The sequence below is a fragment of the Vipera berus genome (genome assembly GCF_964194415.1).
Source record: "Vipera berus genome assembly, chromosome: 8".
Classification (NCBI taxonomy): Eukaryota; Metazoa; Chordata; class Lepidosauria; order Squamata; family Viperidae; genus Vipera; species Vipera berus.
Window position 1 is genome coordinate 19,732,779 of NC_138211.1, and position 15,432 is coordinate 19,748,210.

Below are 15,432 nucleotides of genomic sequence, written 5' to 3' on the forward strand. Positions count from 1 at the left end.
CACCAGGGATTGGTTACGTGGAGAGAGGTTTTTCCATGGACTGGAGGGGCGTGGTTTTGTGTGCTGCCTGCATCCCGCGGATGGGGCTTTCCTTGTTTGTGCGGACTGGTGGCTGGCATGTTGTGGCCCGGTACTGGAAACCTAAACTACAGACCAGGGCTTGGGGACCCCTGCTGTAATCCATTGCAGCCCCAATTTATGAGTGTGTCAGTCACTATAGACAAGCTGACTGGTTGCCATTCCTGCCACCCCACCCACCCCGTTGACTTTCGGCATGATTGTGATAGCTCCCATCACCTCAACAAGACACATGACATGTTTCTCCTTGCTATTAAAGTCTGCATGGTAGCCACACCTCTGAGACACATTAAGATAAAGGTGTCCTGTATTAGCGAGATTCATATTGTTTCATAAGTATTATTATATGTGTTTGAGCTCATACAAATTTTGAAATAAGTAATGAAAAATGCTCAGTTAGCCAGGGAACAAATGGCAGATTCTTATTACAAGTAATCTGTTCTGACTGCTGGAAAAGAGCATGGCAGGCTGAACCTCTGAATCAGATAAAATCCTGAATTTCCAATAGCAAATTGCTCTAAATGATAGGCTCAAGATCCAGATGGATCTTGACAGATATCTAACGAAATGGGCCCCATCTAACAAAATGAAATTCAGTGTAGAGAAAAGTAAGGTCTTACATTTAGGCAAGAAAAATCGAAAGTATACATTTAGAAACTATTGAAATTAAACATTAAGAAAACCAAGATCATGGCATCAGGCCCTCTCAATTCCTGGCAAAAGGATGGGGAAGAAATGGAGGTAGTGACAGATATTATTTTCCTGGGCTCCAAGATCACCACAGATGGGGACTGCAGCCAAGAAATTAAAAGACGCTTGCTCCTCAGGAGGAAAACCATGGCAAATCTAGACAGCACACTAAAAAGCAGAGAAATCACCCTGCCAACAAAAGTGCGTATAGTCAAGGCTATGGTCTTCCCAGTTGCAATGTATGGCAGTGAAAGCTGGACCATAAGAAAGGCTGAGCGCCAAAGAATTGAAGCCTTTGAACTCTGGTGCTGGAGAAGACTCCTGCGAGTCCCTTGGACTGTAAGGCGATCAAACCGGTCAGTCCTAGAGGACATCAACCCTGACTGCTCTTTAGAAGGCCAGATCCTGAAGCTAAAACTCAAATCCTTTGGCCACCTAATGAGAAGGAAGGACTCACTGGAGAAGAGCCTAATGCTGGGAAAGACTGAGGGCAAGAGAAGAAGGAGACGACAGAGAATGAGATGGCTGGATGGAGTCACTGAAGCAGTAGGCGTGAGCCTAAATGGGCTCCAGGAGATGGTAGAGGACAGGAAGTCCTGGAGGAATGTTGTCCATGGGATCATGATGGGTTGAGACGACTTCACAACTAACAACAACAACAATGCATATAGACTGTGTGAAAGCAGGGTTAATAGCAGTAACTGTGAGACGGATCTTGGAGTCTTAGTGGACAATCAATTAAATATGAGTCAACAGTGTGCAGCAGCAGCCAAAGAAGCCAATGCAATCCTAAATTGCATTAACAGAGGGATTCGATCAAGATTATGTGAGATATTAATACCACTCTATAAAGCTTTAGTAAGACCACACCTAGAATATTGCAACCAGTTTTGGTCTCCACACTATAAAAAGGATGTTGACACTCTAAAAAAAAGTGCAGAGAAAAGCAACAAAGATGATCAGGGGACTGGAGGCTAAAACGTATGAAGAACGGTTACAGAAACTGTACATGGCTAGGTCTAGTGAAGAGAAGGACCAGGGGAGACATGATAGCAATGTTCCAAGATTTGTGGGGGTCTCACAGAAAGGAGGGGATCAACCTATTTCCCAAAGCACCTGAAGGGCAGACAAGGAATAATGGATGTAAACTGATCAAGGAGAGATTCAACCTAGAAATAAGGAGAAATTTTCTGACAGTGAGAACAATCAACTAATGGAACAATTTGCGATCAGATGTTGTGGGAGCTTCATCACTGGAAGCTTTCAAGAAGAGACTGGACTGGTATCTGTCAGAAATGATGTAGGGCAGGGGTAGGCAAACTTGGCTCTTTTACGACTTGTGGGCCTCAAGTCCCAGAATTCCTGAGCCAGCCATGCCTGCTCAGGAATACTGGGAGTTGAAGTCCACGAGTCATAAAAGAGCCAAGGTTGCCTACCCCTGGTGTAGGGTCTCCTGCCCTGGGGGGTTGGGGGGTTGGACTAGATGACCTACAAGACTCTTTCCAACTCTGTTATTCTAACTATAATTCTAAATCATGCCTGGCATATTATGATACGTGGAATAAAAGGGGAGCTCTGATTAATTCTTTAGGGACTTCCCCTCCATACAGCCAAGAAGTGGGCAGATTTATTTATTTTTATTTATTTTAATCCCATTTATATCCCGCCCTTCTCCGAAGACTCAGGGCGGCTTACAATTTAAGCACAAACCAATGTGCTTAGCAATAGCCTTCATTCTATGTATATGCCTGCTTATTAGGGCTTTCGCCCCCCCCCCCTCAAGCGGCATTATTACAAAGTCAGCTTAATTGCCCCCAACAATCTGGGTCCTCATTTTACCTACCTCAGAAGGATGGAAGGCTGAGTCAACCTTGAGCCTGGTGGGATGCGAACCTGCACTAATTGCAGGCAGCTGGTGTTACTTAAGGAGGCATTAGCCCACTGCTCCACCAAGGTATTACAGCAGAAATGCAGAGGATATGACTTCTGAATTCTTCCTGGTCTGATCTAAGCTGGTTTGTCTGCTCTTTCTGCCTCATCGCATTTGAACATGAAATGACAGATGATAAAACAATGCGAAAAAAGCTGTGCAAATCTGGGAAGACGTGCTTAAATCTCCTGCACGAAACAGCTTGCTTCTCTAACTCTTTCAGGTAAACTGGCCCTATGACTATCCTGTGCTCTGCTCCACAGTCCCTCTCAACCTTTTCTTACAGAGTTGGTGCTCCAGGTGACGGCTGAGACATTTCTTCAATCGAAAGTCCAGGAGGAGGGCCCAGCGCCGGCCTAAAGTGGCTTGCTGTGATGCCAAAGGTTTTGTCAAGAAGAATAGAGCTGCTTCTTCACTTTATCTCAGAGAATCTTATTCCTTGCAGAGGACAAACCTGCCCATGACTAACAAGACTGCCCTTCTCATGTCGAAGACCATTTTGAAGAGGATAGGCTACTTACAACAGACTGGGGTTGTTTGCAGAGGTAATGATTTATTGTGAAGACTGTACACCCTACTGTTCACTCTGTATTATCTTCGTATCATTTCGAATTGGTCGGAGAACTAATCAATAGGTAATGTCACTATTGTTATTGAGTACTGTGCTCTGAACACACACTAGCTTCAAGTCATCTTCAAAAAGAGACCCAGAAAAAGCCAATTACACTAGTCAAGTAAACTGTTTATGAAGGCGGTTGTGAGAGGATGGCCTAGATCTGGGCTGTCCAACCTCAGCAATTTGAAGACTTGTGGACTGCAACTCCCAGCATTCATCACTCTACTATTTCCAAGGCTTGCAAGGTTGGACACTCCTGATTAGGTTAAAAGGTGAGTTTAAGCAACATTGACAACAGACTGGGAAAGATCCAAGAAATACCTTATTTCCAGTGGCGTGAGCCGGGTTCCTCTGAGGAACAATCACCTGCAGATATGACCGCTGAGACCCTAGGCAGGAGAAAAGACTCTCGTAATCATGTACAGGTAGCTCTTGACTTTACGGCTACAATTGAGCTCAAAATCTCCATTGCTAATCAAGCAAAATTTCCATAGCTAATCAATGCAGGACTGACCAGCAGCTAGTGGATGGCCTCAGTTACAGTGGGGATAAGTGTCCCTCCCATTAGAAGACCTCAGAGACCAGCTTAGGGATAGATTCATCATGGAGAAAATCAACCCATTTGCAATAGTGGCAAATATCTGTAGCTCAGGTGCAGGAGGAGGGTGAGGCTCCTTCTCCAAGCTTGTGTGTTGGTTTCTGAAGATTTCGTTACCAGGCTAGGTAACGTCTTCAGCAGAGTTTAGGTGATGTCAGCGTCGGTGTTCTTCTGTTGATAAGGGCTTTAGATGTGGGTGTGTCAAGTGAGGGTCTTGGGATGGGTCATGGGATGGGTCAGAAGTGACCCATCCCTCACTTGAAGCCACCCACCCCTGAAGCCCTCATCAACAGAAGAACACTGACATTCCCTAAGCTCGGATGAAGACGTTACCTAGCTTGGTAACGAAACATTCGGAAACCAACCCACAAGCTCGGAGAACAAAACTTCACCCTCATAATCAATCCACGTGGCAGCGAGGAGAAGAAATGTACTTGATAACACTTAATCAACCCGTCAATCAAAACTATAGCTTTAAGGTTTCATGATATCTTATCTAAGTACCAACTTGGCAGCCCCAAGTTTTCGTTCAAGGCACAAATGGTGAAGCTCTATTTAACCCATTTGGGACACTTTGTGCACCGTTGCAGTTCTCTGGAGTCCTGGGCGTCAAGACTGACTTGATGGCACCTAAGACCTTAAAACCAATGTTCAACCTACATAACATTGCCAAGAGCATTGTTTATACACAACACCCTTTTGGAGTTTCTTTGCCTTGGGTTAAATTCCTTTTTTATATATGTTAATTGCACTGTGGACACTTTGCATTTGCCACCACCGAGTCACAGGATTGGCAGGGGGGATAAGCAAACCAATAATAAATGGAGGGAGAGAAAAAGAAGAGGAGAGGGGGGGGCGTTTTTATCCTATCTGTTCAAGCTTGCTGGAAGCCTCACCTCCAGGGTGGCAGGACTGTCCCCATAAGAAGAGGATGAGGACCCCCACCACATAAGCTCTGGTTGTTACTAGGGTCCTAAAGGAGCCCATCAGCCAGCCAGCCGAGCCCTGCCCCTGGGGAGGCCAAGCTCCGACGCTCGGGGCGCACCGCCGCTTCTCCCCGGGGCTCTTCCGCGGCGCAAAAGGCTGCCACCGGCCCGCGCTCGGGGAGCGCAATCCCGGGGACCCGCAGCGGACTCACCCTGCGGGGCCACGAAGGAGACGGCGAGGAGGGCCAAAGGCAGCGCTAGCAGGGCCATCGCGGGCGCCCAGGCAGGCGGCGCCGGCGGCCACAGGCGACCGCTAACGGGCGCGGAGGAATGAGAACGCCCCGGCGGCGCGGCGCTTCCACGCGCCCGAACCCCGCCGTAGCCGCCGGACGCTTCTGCCTGCGCCCGGAAATTCGACGGCCGCGGCGTTCTTGCTACTCTGCGTGGGAAGAGGCGTCCAGTAAGGAAAGGCGCGCTCGGGATCCAGGAGTGATGATGATGATGATGATGATGATGATGATGATGATGATGATGATGATGATGGTGATGATGATGATGAAGACTTTTTCGCTCTGCCCTGGGGCCAAGAGCCCAGGAGGATCGCTCCACGTGCACCGGAGTGGCTTTCATTGTGGAATGAGCACCCTGGGGAGACAGAAAACCAGTGGTGGGATCCCAGCACCCAGATGCCACTGACCCTTTCTGAGCGTGTCAGACTACATACCCCATCACTCCCAAGCCCTGAGAAAAATGCTATTGCTCCAGACCTGGTGAACTAGGAGCTTTGGAGTCCTGCTCAAGCTGCTTAAAGGCAAGGACCTCAATCTTCCTGGAGCTGCTAATAATAATAATAATAATAATAATAATAATAATAATAATAATAATAATAATAATAATAATAATAATAATAATAATAATAATAATAATAACAACAACAACAACAACAACAATAACAATAATAACAATAAACCTTTATTGTCAAAGTACAACATGTGTACATTGAGATTAGCTGAGCCTCCCCCCCCCCCGTGCTCTCTCCCCCCAACACACAGTGACAACAAACCCTCCATCCCACCACACTATGTGAACCAACTACACCACACACCGGACTCCCAAGTCAATTCTGCATAAGATTGTGGGGGTTATGTTGCATTGTGCGGTGTCAAAGGCCTGGCTTATCCTTTTTCTTGCAAACAGAAATCTCTTTTTAAACTTTGCAGCACTCCTGCACCGGTCCCGGTATCTCGGGTGACTAAACCTTAGAGCAGTGATGATCCAATTCATTCATCTGCAGTTACCTCCACTGTCAGAAGAGCAAGCCTTCTGCTGGATGAGAAGAAAAACAAAATGGGGGTATTTTCACTTGCCCGGCTGAAAATGTTCTTGGAAGCCCCTTTTGCCCACTTTTGAATTATTGCACAGAAATTCAGGCCCATTGGCTTTGGCTTTGCCTTCTTTGTCACTTCCAGTCATAGAAGTGTCACCATCAGTATATCTGAGGTTGTTGATGCCTCTCCCAGCGGTTCTAATTCTAATTCTTCTAGAACATGTCTCATCATATATTCTAGCTATAAACTAAATAAATAAGCTTACACAATCACAGTGTGCTTGTTCTATTATGAACCCTTTAGTTGCACTGTATATTAATCAAAATCCATCAAAGCAGTACCAAAGACATTGCAAGCTTGACATTCTCTGAAAAAAAAACAGGATGAGGTAGACGTAGTTGATATGGATCCAGTCAGTGTGTAAAAATTCAATAGTGTGTGTGACCCTTTCCTTGATACTTGTCTTTCCAATCAAAAATGCTGTGCTTATTTTGCTTTTATATTCTCCATTCGATTAAAAAAAAGGAGCAGGAATGAAGTGGGCAATTTGATCAGAAAGCCAATTTGCAGGGGGGGGGAAAGACTTAAGCATTTTCTCTGTCCATTTCCAAGCTCAATTCAGTTTGGGGTCTTCTGCAGTGTCTAAGCTCGTAGGTTTCAAGTCTATAAGAGTTTTTATTACAATGTGTGCCATACTGAGTATTTTTTGTCAGTGCTGTTTCCAGGGTTTGATGGGAGTTTTGGACAAGGGGCGTCAAAACAGGCCTACTTTGCCATTGGCAATTCCGGAGAAAACAAAGACGGCATGGAGAAATGGATTAGCAATAGCACTTAAGATTTATATAACCGCTTCACAGAGTTTTACAGCCCTCTCTAAGCAGTTTTAGAGTCAGCCTCTTGCCCCCAACAATCTGGGTCCTCATTTTACTCACCTTGGAAAAATGGAAGGCTGAGTCAACCTTGAGCCGGTCAGGATCGAACTGCTGGCAGTGGGCAGTTTGCCTGCAATGCTGCATTCCAACTGTGCACCACGGCTCCCAAGATAAGGTCTGGGGAGATTCTCAGTCATCCAGCTCATAGTTGTCTCGAAGGCGCTTTTTCAAAAGACAACACTGTTCTTTCCTAGATGAAGAACCAGACATATCACTTCACATCCAAGCAGCTTCATCAGCCAGAACCGACCAAATTGCATAGATGAAAAGCAAAACTACTTCTACTCCTCTTCCTCTTCCACCTCCTCCTTGTTCTTCCTCCTCCTCTTCCTCTTCAGAAAAAAACGGTCCAGTTGCCTTTTGAAAAAGCGCCTTTGAGTGGATGAAGGTAATGCTGGTCCTGAGGTTTTGGGGGATTTGGGAGCACATTTGGAAATTATTGACAACATATCATTGCCATTCCCACCCACAGCCATACAGGTAGTCCTCGACTTACAAAAGTTCATTTAGTGACCATTCAACATTACAACGGCCTAAGAGCCTTGGTGGAGCAGTGGGCTAATGCCTCCTTAAGTAACACCAGCTGCCTGCAATTACTGCAGGTTCGAGTCCCACCAGGCTCAAGGTTGACTCAGCCTTCCATCCTTCCAAGGTAGGTAAAATGAGGACCCAGATTGTTGGGGGCAATAAGCTGACTTTGTAATAATGCCGCTGGGGGGGGTGAAAGCCCTAATAAGCAGGCATATACATAGAATGAAGGCTACTGCTAAGCACATTGATTTGTGCTTCTTAGATTGTAAGCCGCCCTGATTCTTCAGAGAAGGGCGGGATATAAATGGGATTAAAAAAAAAAGTCCTCAACTTATGACCACCAAGCCCAAAATTTATGCTAAGTGAGAAATTTGTTAAGTGAGTTTTACCCCACTTTGCAATCTTCCTTGCCACACTTGTTAAGTGAATCACTTGGAATTGTTCAGTTAGTAACCAGGTTGTTAAGTGAATCTGGATTCCCCATTGACTTTGCTTCTCAGAAGGCCGCAAGAGGGGATCACCTGACCCCGGGTCACTGCGACCGTCATAATTATGAACCAGTTGCCAAGCGTCTGAATTTTGATCACGTGACCGTGGGGATGCTTCAACTGTCGTAACTGTTGAAAAGAGGCATAAGTCACTTTTTTTACTTTTCAATGGTCACTAAATGAAGCGCTGTAAGTCAAGAGCTACCTGTATTTTCAGGTTTCTTTACTGATGCAAAAGAAGGATTGCGAGGCACACGGGACACTTAGTTGGGAGATAGCAAAAGGACAACTCTTAACTGCAAAAAAAAAACCGCATGCAATATGCTTGCAGACTCTTGGTACTGTGTGGCCTTTTACAGTTGGTTAAAAAGTTGAGACCCCAAAAATAATTGAGGTGTGTGACCCACGTCCGTACTGAACCTGGAACCTAGAAAGTCAATATATTTGTGCTTTAAACAGTGATTTATTAGATGACATAGACATAAATGTGCAGTGATCTTGCTTTCTCTTTTCTTCCAGCTGTGTAATTTTCCTCCGCTCACATCAGGTCTAGTTTAGCTGAAATTTAAAGGGAGAGATAAGTCTTAGATAAAGAATATTACGAGAATTACCCATCCAACAACTGTTTGCTTGGTTGTCTTGAAAATAAGGAGAAGGGGGGAAAAAACACACGTCCTTTTCTCAGGCTGATAAATAAAAGCCCCCCACCCCCACCTTAGGTAGCAATTCTATCGGAGGGGATGGAGAAGGTCCAGGAACATTTGCCATCCAAGCATCTGGATTTGGCAGCCCCCTTCATTTCTACTTGGAATTAAAATGGAACAGAACGAGGCTTTGCCTACAGCAGCTGCTGCTCTTGCGAAACAAACTCACCTTTGCCGAAGGCAAAAATGTGGTTCTAGATTTTAGGAGGTTGCCCCGATCCACTTTCTAGGGCAGACATGTCAAACACAAGGCCCGGGGGCCAGATCCGGCCCGCGAAGTGGTTTCATGCGGCCCGCGAAGCCATCCTGGAAACAGTGAGGGAACAGCCCCCACTGCCTTGGCCCTGGCCCAGAGACCCTCCTCCTGCCAGAGACCCTCAGATCTGTCCCACTCCTGCCCAGGCCTCCATAGGCACCCTTAATGCGAACGAGGTAGAGCTGGCCATGCCCACCCAGTAGGCCATACGCACTCTAGCCACGCCCACCCAGTAGGCCACGCCCACACTGGCCACACCCACCTGGCCCCCTGAGGGCAACCGCAATGCTGATGTGGCCCTCAATGAAATTGAGTTTCACACCCCTGTTCTAGAGGCTTACCTTGTTTTTTCTGATGTGCTACTCTCTTCTGACCTAGAATAAGACCTAGAAAGACACAGTAGTGAAGATGATTCAAGAGAGTTTTACACGGTTGGTATCATTCAAAACAATGGTTTTTCCGATTTTGTTTTGAAAATACATTTATTGCATTGTCATGTTTTGCTTAGAGTTGTCTAAGCAACCAAGGTTATTTTTATGACTTCACGTATTTATCCCTTTATTTTTTTATTTTTTTATTAATTTATTATTTTTATTAATTATTTTCCCTTCATGTCAACACAACTTTTCATGGCCAGTAGATATACAAAAAAATATGTTGGGACCCTGGAAAGAGTGCAGAAGAGCAACAAATATGATGAAGGATTTGAAGGTTAAATTGTGTAGTGAAGAACTGAGGGAACTCGGTGTATCTAGTCCAGGGGCAGGCAACCTTGGCTCTTTTATGACTCGTGGACTTCCAACTCCCAGAATTCCTGAGCCAGCATGGGGGAACTATGGCCCCTTCATGACTTGTGGACTTCAACTCCCAGAATTCCTCAGCCAGAATGGTTCTTTGGTCTGAAATGGTATAGGCCAGGGGTAGGCAACCTTGGCTCTTTTATGACTCGTGGACTTCAACACCCAGAATTCCTGAGCCAGCATGGGGGAACTATGGCCCCTTCATGACTTGTGGACTTCAACTCCCAGAATTCCTCAGCCAGAATGGTTCTTTGGTCTGAAATGGTATAGGCCAGGGGTAGGAAATCTTGGCTCTTTTATGCCTCGTGGACTTCAACTCCCAGAATTCCTGAGCCAGCATGGCTCAGCTTGGAAACCTCTCCCTTTCCCCTCAGCATGGCTGGCTCAGGAATTCTGGGAGTTGAAGTTGTTTTTTTCCAATGTGCTACTCTCTTCTGACCTAGAATAAGACCTAGAAAGCAACAATAGTTAAGATGATTTAAGAGAGTTTTACACCGTTGGTATAGTTTAAAACGATGATTTTTCTGATTTTGTTTTGAAAATATGTTTATTGCGTTGTCATGTTTTGCTTAGAGTTGTCTAAGCAATCAAGGTTATTTTTATGACTTCATATATTTATCCCTTTATTATTGCTATTTTTACAAACAACTCAAGGCAGCAAATATATCCAACGCATCTTCCTCCTCTATTTTCCCCACAACAACAACCCTGTGAGGTGGGTTGGGCTGAGAAAGAGAGTGACTGGCTAAAAGTCACCCACCCGGTTTTTCATGGCTAAGGCGGAACTTGAACTCACAGTTTCTTCCTATAGTCAATTCAGGTGTTGGGAGAAAAAGAAGGTCAGTCAATGGGTCATAATACAGTTGATTAACAGAGACTTTTAACTTTCAATTTTCAAAAAAATGAGGGTTTTTTTCCCTATTCAATCATGTCTGATGCTCAGTAACAGCCTGGACAAGTCCCTGCAGTTTTCCTAGCAAGATTTTTAAGGAAGAATTTGGTGTTGCCTCCTTCTTAGGGCTGAAAGAGAACGACTGGCCTAAGATCACCCAGGTGGCTTTATGCCTAAAGTGGAACTGGAACTCACAGTCTCCTGGTTTCTAGCATGATGCCTTAACCACTACACCAATTTGGTAGTAAATATTAAAAGGTCTACATTAGATTGGGCCACATAGAATGCAGGGAAGGGAATAGAAGGACGTCTGTGGATGAAAAAACTGCAAGTTCAGTTCTGGGGCTAAAAATCAATTCTTGGGCTGAATATATCCTCAGAAACATTATTCTGTAATTCTAAACATCAGTCTGGCTGCTAAGATGCCATTTCTGGTTATTCTACTTCATCATTATTTGGGTTTTAGCCCAAATCGGTAGAAATATTAGCCAAAAAAATCTGATAATTAAAAACACATGTATGCCAGATTTGTTACGCAGTTCCATTCAGCTAAAGAAAGAGCAGGACATGATTTCAATGCACCTGAAGCTATTATACAACCTAAAATGCAATTGCTCAAAATGGGTAATTTTCTTAACGTCGCAATGGAGATTTAGAAGAAAAGAAATACCTGTAAATGTAATATATAAATTGCGTGATATTGGGAAAAGCTGCGCCAAGCAAAGCCACCCTTTTTATGTGCATTGTGGCTGCCATCTTGACTCTTTTGACCCTCCTAGCAGATGCCTCTGCCACCGGTACTACATTACTTGGTTGCAAACCTCCCGTCTCCGCTTTGAGAAGGCTGCGAGTCCACCCCGTTCAAAGCAAACTTACGCGGAATCATCGTCCAGTTCATCATCTTCCAAGCAAGATTTTTTGATACGTTTCCATTTGACAGCCAAAAGGCTGCTTCCGATAATAATGGGCAGGAAAAGGAAAATGCTTAGCAGGATCCATGTCCGCATACTGTCTTCCCTGGCCTTTTTCGCAACATCTAGACAGAAACAAGAGTTCACACAAATCTGTAAACCTGGATGGGTTCTCCAGCTGTGAAGGCTGGGCAGCCATGCCAATGCAGGGAAATGTAACCAAATCCAGATAAGAAGTAGGCAGAGTGTCTGGCGAGATCATTGCAGGTGTCTGTCGAGGGCAAGTGGAGAAGGGGGCATTTTGAGGTCTCACCACAAACTCCTAACTTAGGTAAGGCATCCAATGCCATGATTCAAGTACAAGGGGGTAGGTTTTGCATTACGACATCATCAGGCGTTTGTCACCCATGTCCTCTCATCATGGCTGGGGAGGGGGGATGCCTACAGAAAGAATGGAACGTGGGAATGTGAGTTGTACAGGTGGTCCTCAATTTACATCAGTTCATTTAGTGACCATTCAAAGTTACAATGGCACCGGAAAAAAGTGATTTCTTTTCAACACAGTTGAAGCATCCACATGGTCACGTGACTTACACCCAGATGTTTGGCAACTGACTCCTATTTATGACGGTTGCAGTGTCCTGGATTCATGTGATCTATTCATGTTAAGATGGCGGCACCTGGATCGGCTGCGGCTGCATTGGCTCTCAAAGGTGAAACATTTTTGGAGGGATACAAGGGATACAGGCCACGTGACCGGGAAGGTTTTAATGTGTTTGAGCAGCGTGGTGGGACTAAGCTAACATACAACCGACAATCTTTGCTGGCGTGGCAAGTTTTTAGCTGTTTTGGAACTGTTGGAGAGACCATTAAAAGCCGTTCACGCTGTTTGAATTGATAATAAAGTTGTTTTTTATTATTACTATTATTGTTGTTATGAGAGAGAGAGAGAGAGAGAAACACACACACACACAAACACACACACAGAGAGAAACACACACACAGAGAAACACACACACAGAGAGAGAAACACAGAGAGAGAAACACACACACACAGATAAACACAGAGAAACACAGAGAGAAACACACACAGAGAGAGAAACACACAGAGAAACACACACAGAGAAACACACAGAAAAACACACACAGAGAGAAAGAAACACACACACACACAGAGAGAAACACACACACACAGAGAGAGAGAGAGAGGGAAACACACACACACACACACACACACACAGAGAGAGAGAGAGAAACACAGAGAGAGAGAGAGAGAGAGAGAGAAACACAGAGAGAGAGAGAGAGAGGGAAACACACACACACACACACACACACACACAGAGAGAGAGAGAGAGAGAGAGAGAGAGAGAGAGAGAGAGAGAGGAGGTCTCAGATCAATCAAATGGCTGAATTGATTGGTCTGACTGGAGAATGTCCCGATAAGATACAACTGACTGACCTAAATCCAGATAGCGAAGCCCGCTGTCAATACTTCCTCCCATAGGACTTGCTTTGATCCTGCAGTCTGGAGGAGCCCAGCCTGGGTCGCAGTGGCAATTCCTTTTGTTGTTACATACCTGAAAAACCAGTAAGAGAAAATCTGAATGGATTTCAGTCTTGCAGTTGGGTAGGATGCTTTTGACAAGTGGAAAAGTTATCAACGGAATTGGAATGGGAACGGAACAGAACAGAACGTATGGAAGGGAAAGGAGGAAGGAAGGCAAAGGGGAGAGGAGGAGAGGAGAGGAGGGGGGGAAAGGGGATAGAAAGAGGAGAGGGAGAAGGGAAAGAGGGCAGAAGGAGAGGAGGGCAGAGCAGGGCCCGGCAGGGCAGGAGAGGAGAGGAGAGAAAGGGACAGAGGAGAGGAGAGTTTTACTGAATTAGCGATTTGACCATATCAAAAGTATAAAAGCAATGCAAACATACAAGTAGATACAAAAATACTCAGTTGATTAACCAGAGAGCAAGACTAATGACGGCAGAGCGAGGATTACATTGTAAGCCGACTCGAAGCACAAGATGGGCAGCCTATAAACTTAATAAACAAATTAATAAACATTACCTGGGCGTAATATCATTCTCTCTATTCACAGATGGAATTTTGACTTTAATCAAATCCGTTACTTATAGATTGTGCCGTAGCCCAGCTAAGGACTTTGTCCTGCAAAAAAGCCACCTTGCATACTGAGCTATGTCTACAGCTTGAGGACAACTGTCTGGGGAACATGGGCGTAGCGCATCCATTTAAAGCACTGGGTGCCCCACCTGCAGGTATTCGTAGAGGTGGTGGGGTCAAAAGAAACCAAGGTCGCAACTGCAACTGGACAATCAAAGCACTATCCGTTTTTAATGAGCATTGCAATTCCCTTTTTCTTCATTTATTTGCACCCCGCCTTTATCATTTTACAAATAGCTCAAGGGGGCTAACGCACACTTTCTCCTCCCATTTTGTCCACAACAACAACCTTGCGAGGTGGGTTAGGCCGAGAAAAAAGTGACTGGTTCCAAATCACTTAGCCAACTTTCATGACTAAGGCGGGACTTGAACTCACACCCTCCAATTTTCCAGCCTGGTGTCTTAACAACTAGACCAGTGTTTCTCAACCATGGCCGCTTGGAGATGGTGCGGATTTCAACTCCCAGAATTTCCCAGCCAGCAAAGAATTCTGGGAGTTGAAGTCCACACATCTTCAAGCGGCCAAGGTTGAGAAACACTGCACTTAGACCAACTTGGTTTCCAATTCCAAACTGACTTTATCATGATCAAGGTGCTTTCTCTCCTCTTTTGGCCCAAGAAAGAAATTCCTTTTTTTTTTAACTTTCATGGGAAATCTTTTTTTTTTACTTACCCCATGTCCTGAGCATTTTTTCGCAGAATCACAATCATAACTCAGAACGTCATAGCTTTCGCATTTTTGTCTGAGGCAAATCTACAAGAAACAATATTTTTTTTCCTGGTTTTAAAACAAGAAATGCTTTTTTTCCCCAAAAGGCTTCATTTATTGGCTTGTTAAGATTGACCCCCTGCTTGTCCTGTCTAGGAGCTTAACAAGTTGTATAAAACCTTCCCGGCTCTCATTTTTCTCCACTGTAACGCTGTGAGGTACAGCTGAGAGATGGTGACTTGACCGAAACTCACCATGAGAACATCCATGGCTTAGCGTGGACTTTAAAACAGGTAGTCCTCGACTTACAACAGTTTGTTTAGTGACCATTTGAAGACACAACAGCACTGGAAAAAGTGACTTATGACCAGTGCTTTTTTTGTAAAAGAAAAAGGTGCCGGAACTCACACATGTCATACAACCCACCTTGCCTACCCTACAAGGTTCCATCCAAAAAAGGTGCCGGAACTCCGTTCTGGGCGTTCTATGACAAAAAAAGCCCTGCTTATGACAGTTTTGGACACTTAAGACCACTGCAGCATCCCCATGGTCACGTGATCAAAATTCAGATGATTCATATTTATGACGGTTATAGTGTTCCGGGGTCACGTGATCCCCTTTTGCGACCGTCTGACGAGCAAAGTCAATGGGGGAACCAAATTCACTTTACAATTGTGTTACTAACGTAACAACTGCAGTGGTTCATTTAACACCTGTGGCAAGAAAGGTCGTAAAAGGGGGCAAAATTCAGTTTTAAAAAATGTCTTGCTTAGCAACATAAATTTTGGGCTCAATTGAGGTCGTATGTTGAGGACTGCATGTCCTATAACACTTTTTCCTTCTCAGGCTGTCCCTTCATGTCAACCC

The 15,432-nt window shown here is 44.9% G+C and overlaps 2 protein-coding genes across 2 annotated transcripts in view; both read right to left on the reverse strand.

Moving 5' to 3' along the window:
* Nucleotides 1-5,108, reverse strand: part of LOC308671286 (disintegrin and metalloproteinase domain-containing protein 2-like) — a gene marked incomplete at its 5' end in the record, with an annotated part of 40,450 nt that extends 35,342 nt beyond the window's left edge. Inside the window, 3 exons of the mRNA XM_081333392.1 lie at nucleotides 259-357; nucleotides 3,636-3,703; nucleotides 5,051-5,108. Coding sequence (XP_081189518.1) covers nucleotides 259-357; nucleotides 3,636-3,703; nucleotides 5,051-5,108 — 225 coding nt within the window. The remainder of the gene's footprint in view (nucleotides 1-258; nucleotides 358-3,635; nucleotides 3,704-5,050) is intronic.
* A 5,153-nt stretch (nucleotides 5,109-10,261) lies between these two features.
* LOC308671287 (disintegrin and metalloproteinase domain-containing protein 32-like) overlaps nucleotides 10,262-15,432 on the reverse strand; it is a gene marked incomplete at both ends in the record, with an annotated part of 31,228 nt that continues 26,057 nt past the window's right edge. The window contains 4 exons of the mRNA XM_081333393.1: nucleotides 10,262-10,328; nucleotides 11,646-11,805; nucleotides 13,140-13,257; nucleotides 14,530-14,610. Coding sequence (XP_081189519.1) covers nucleotides 10,262-10,328; nucleotides 11,646-11,805; nucleotides 13,140-13,257; nucleotides 14,530-14,610 — 426 coding nt within the window. The remainder of the gene's footprint in view (nucleotides 10,329-11,645; nucleotides 11,806-13,139; nucleotides 13,258-14,529; nucleotides 14,611-15,432) is intronic.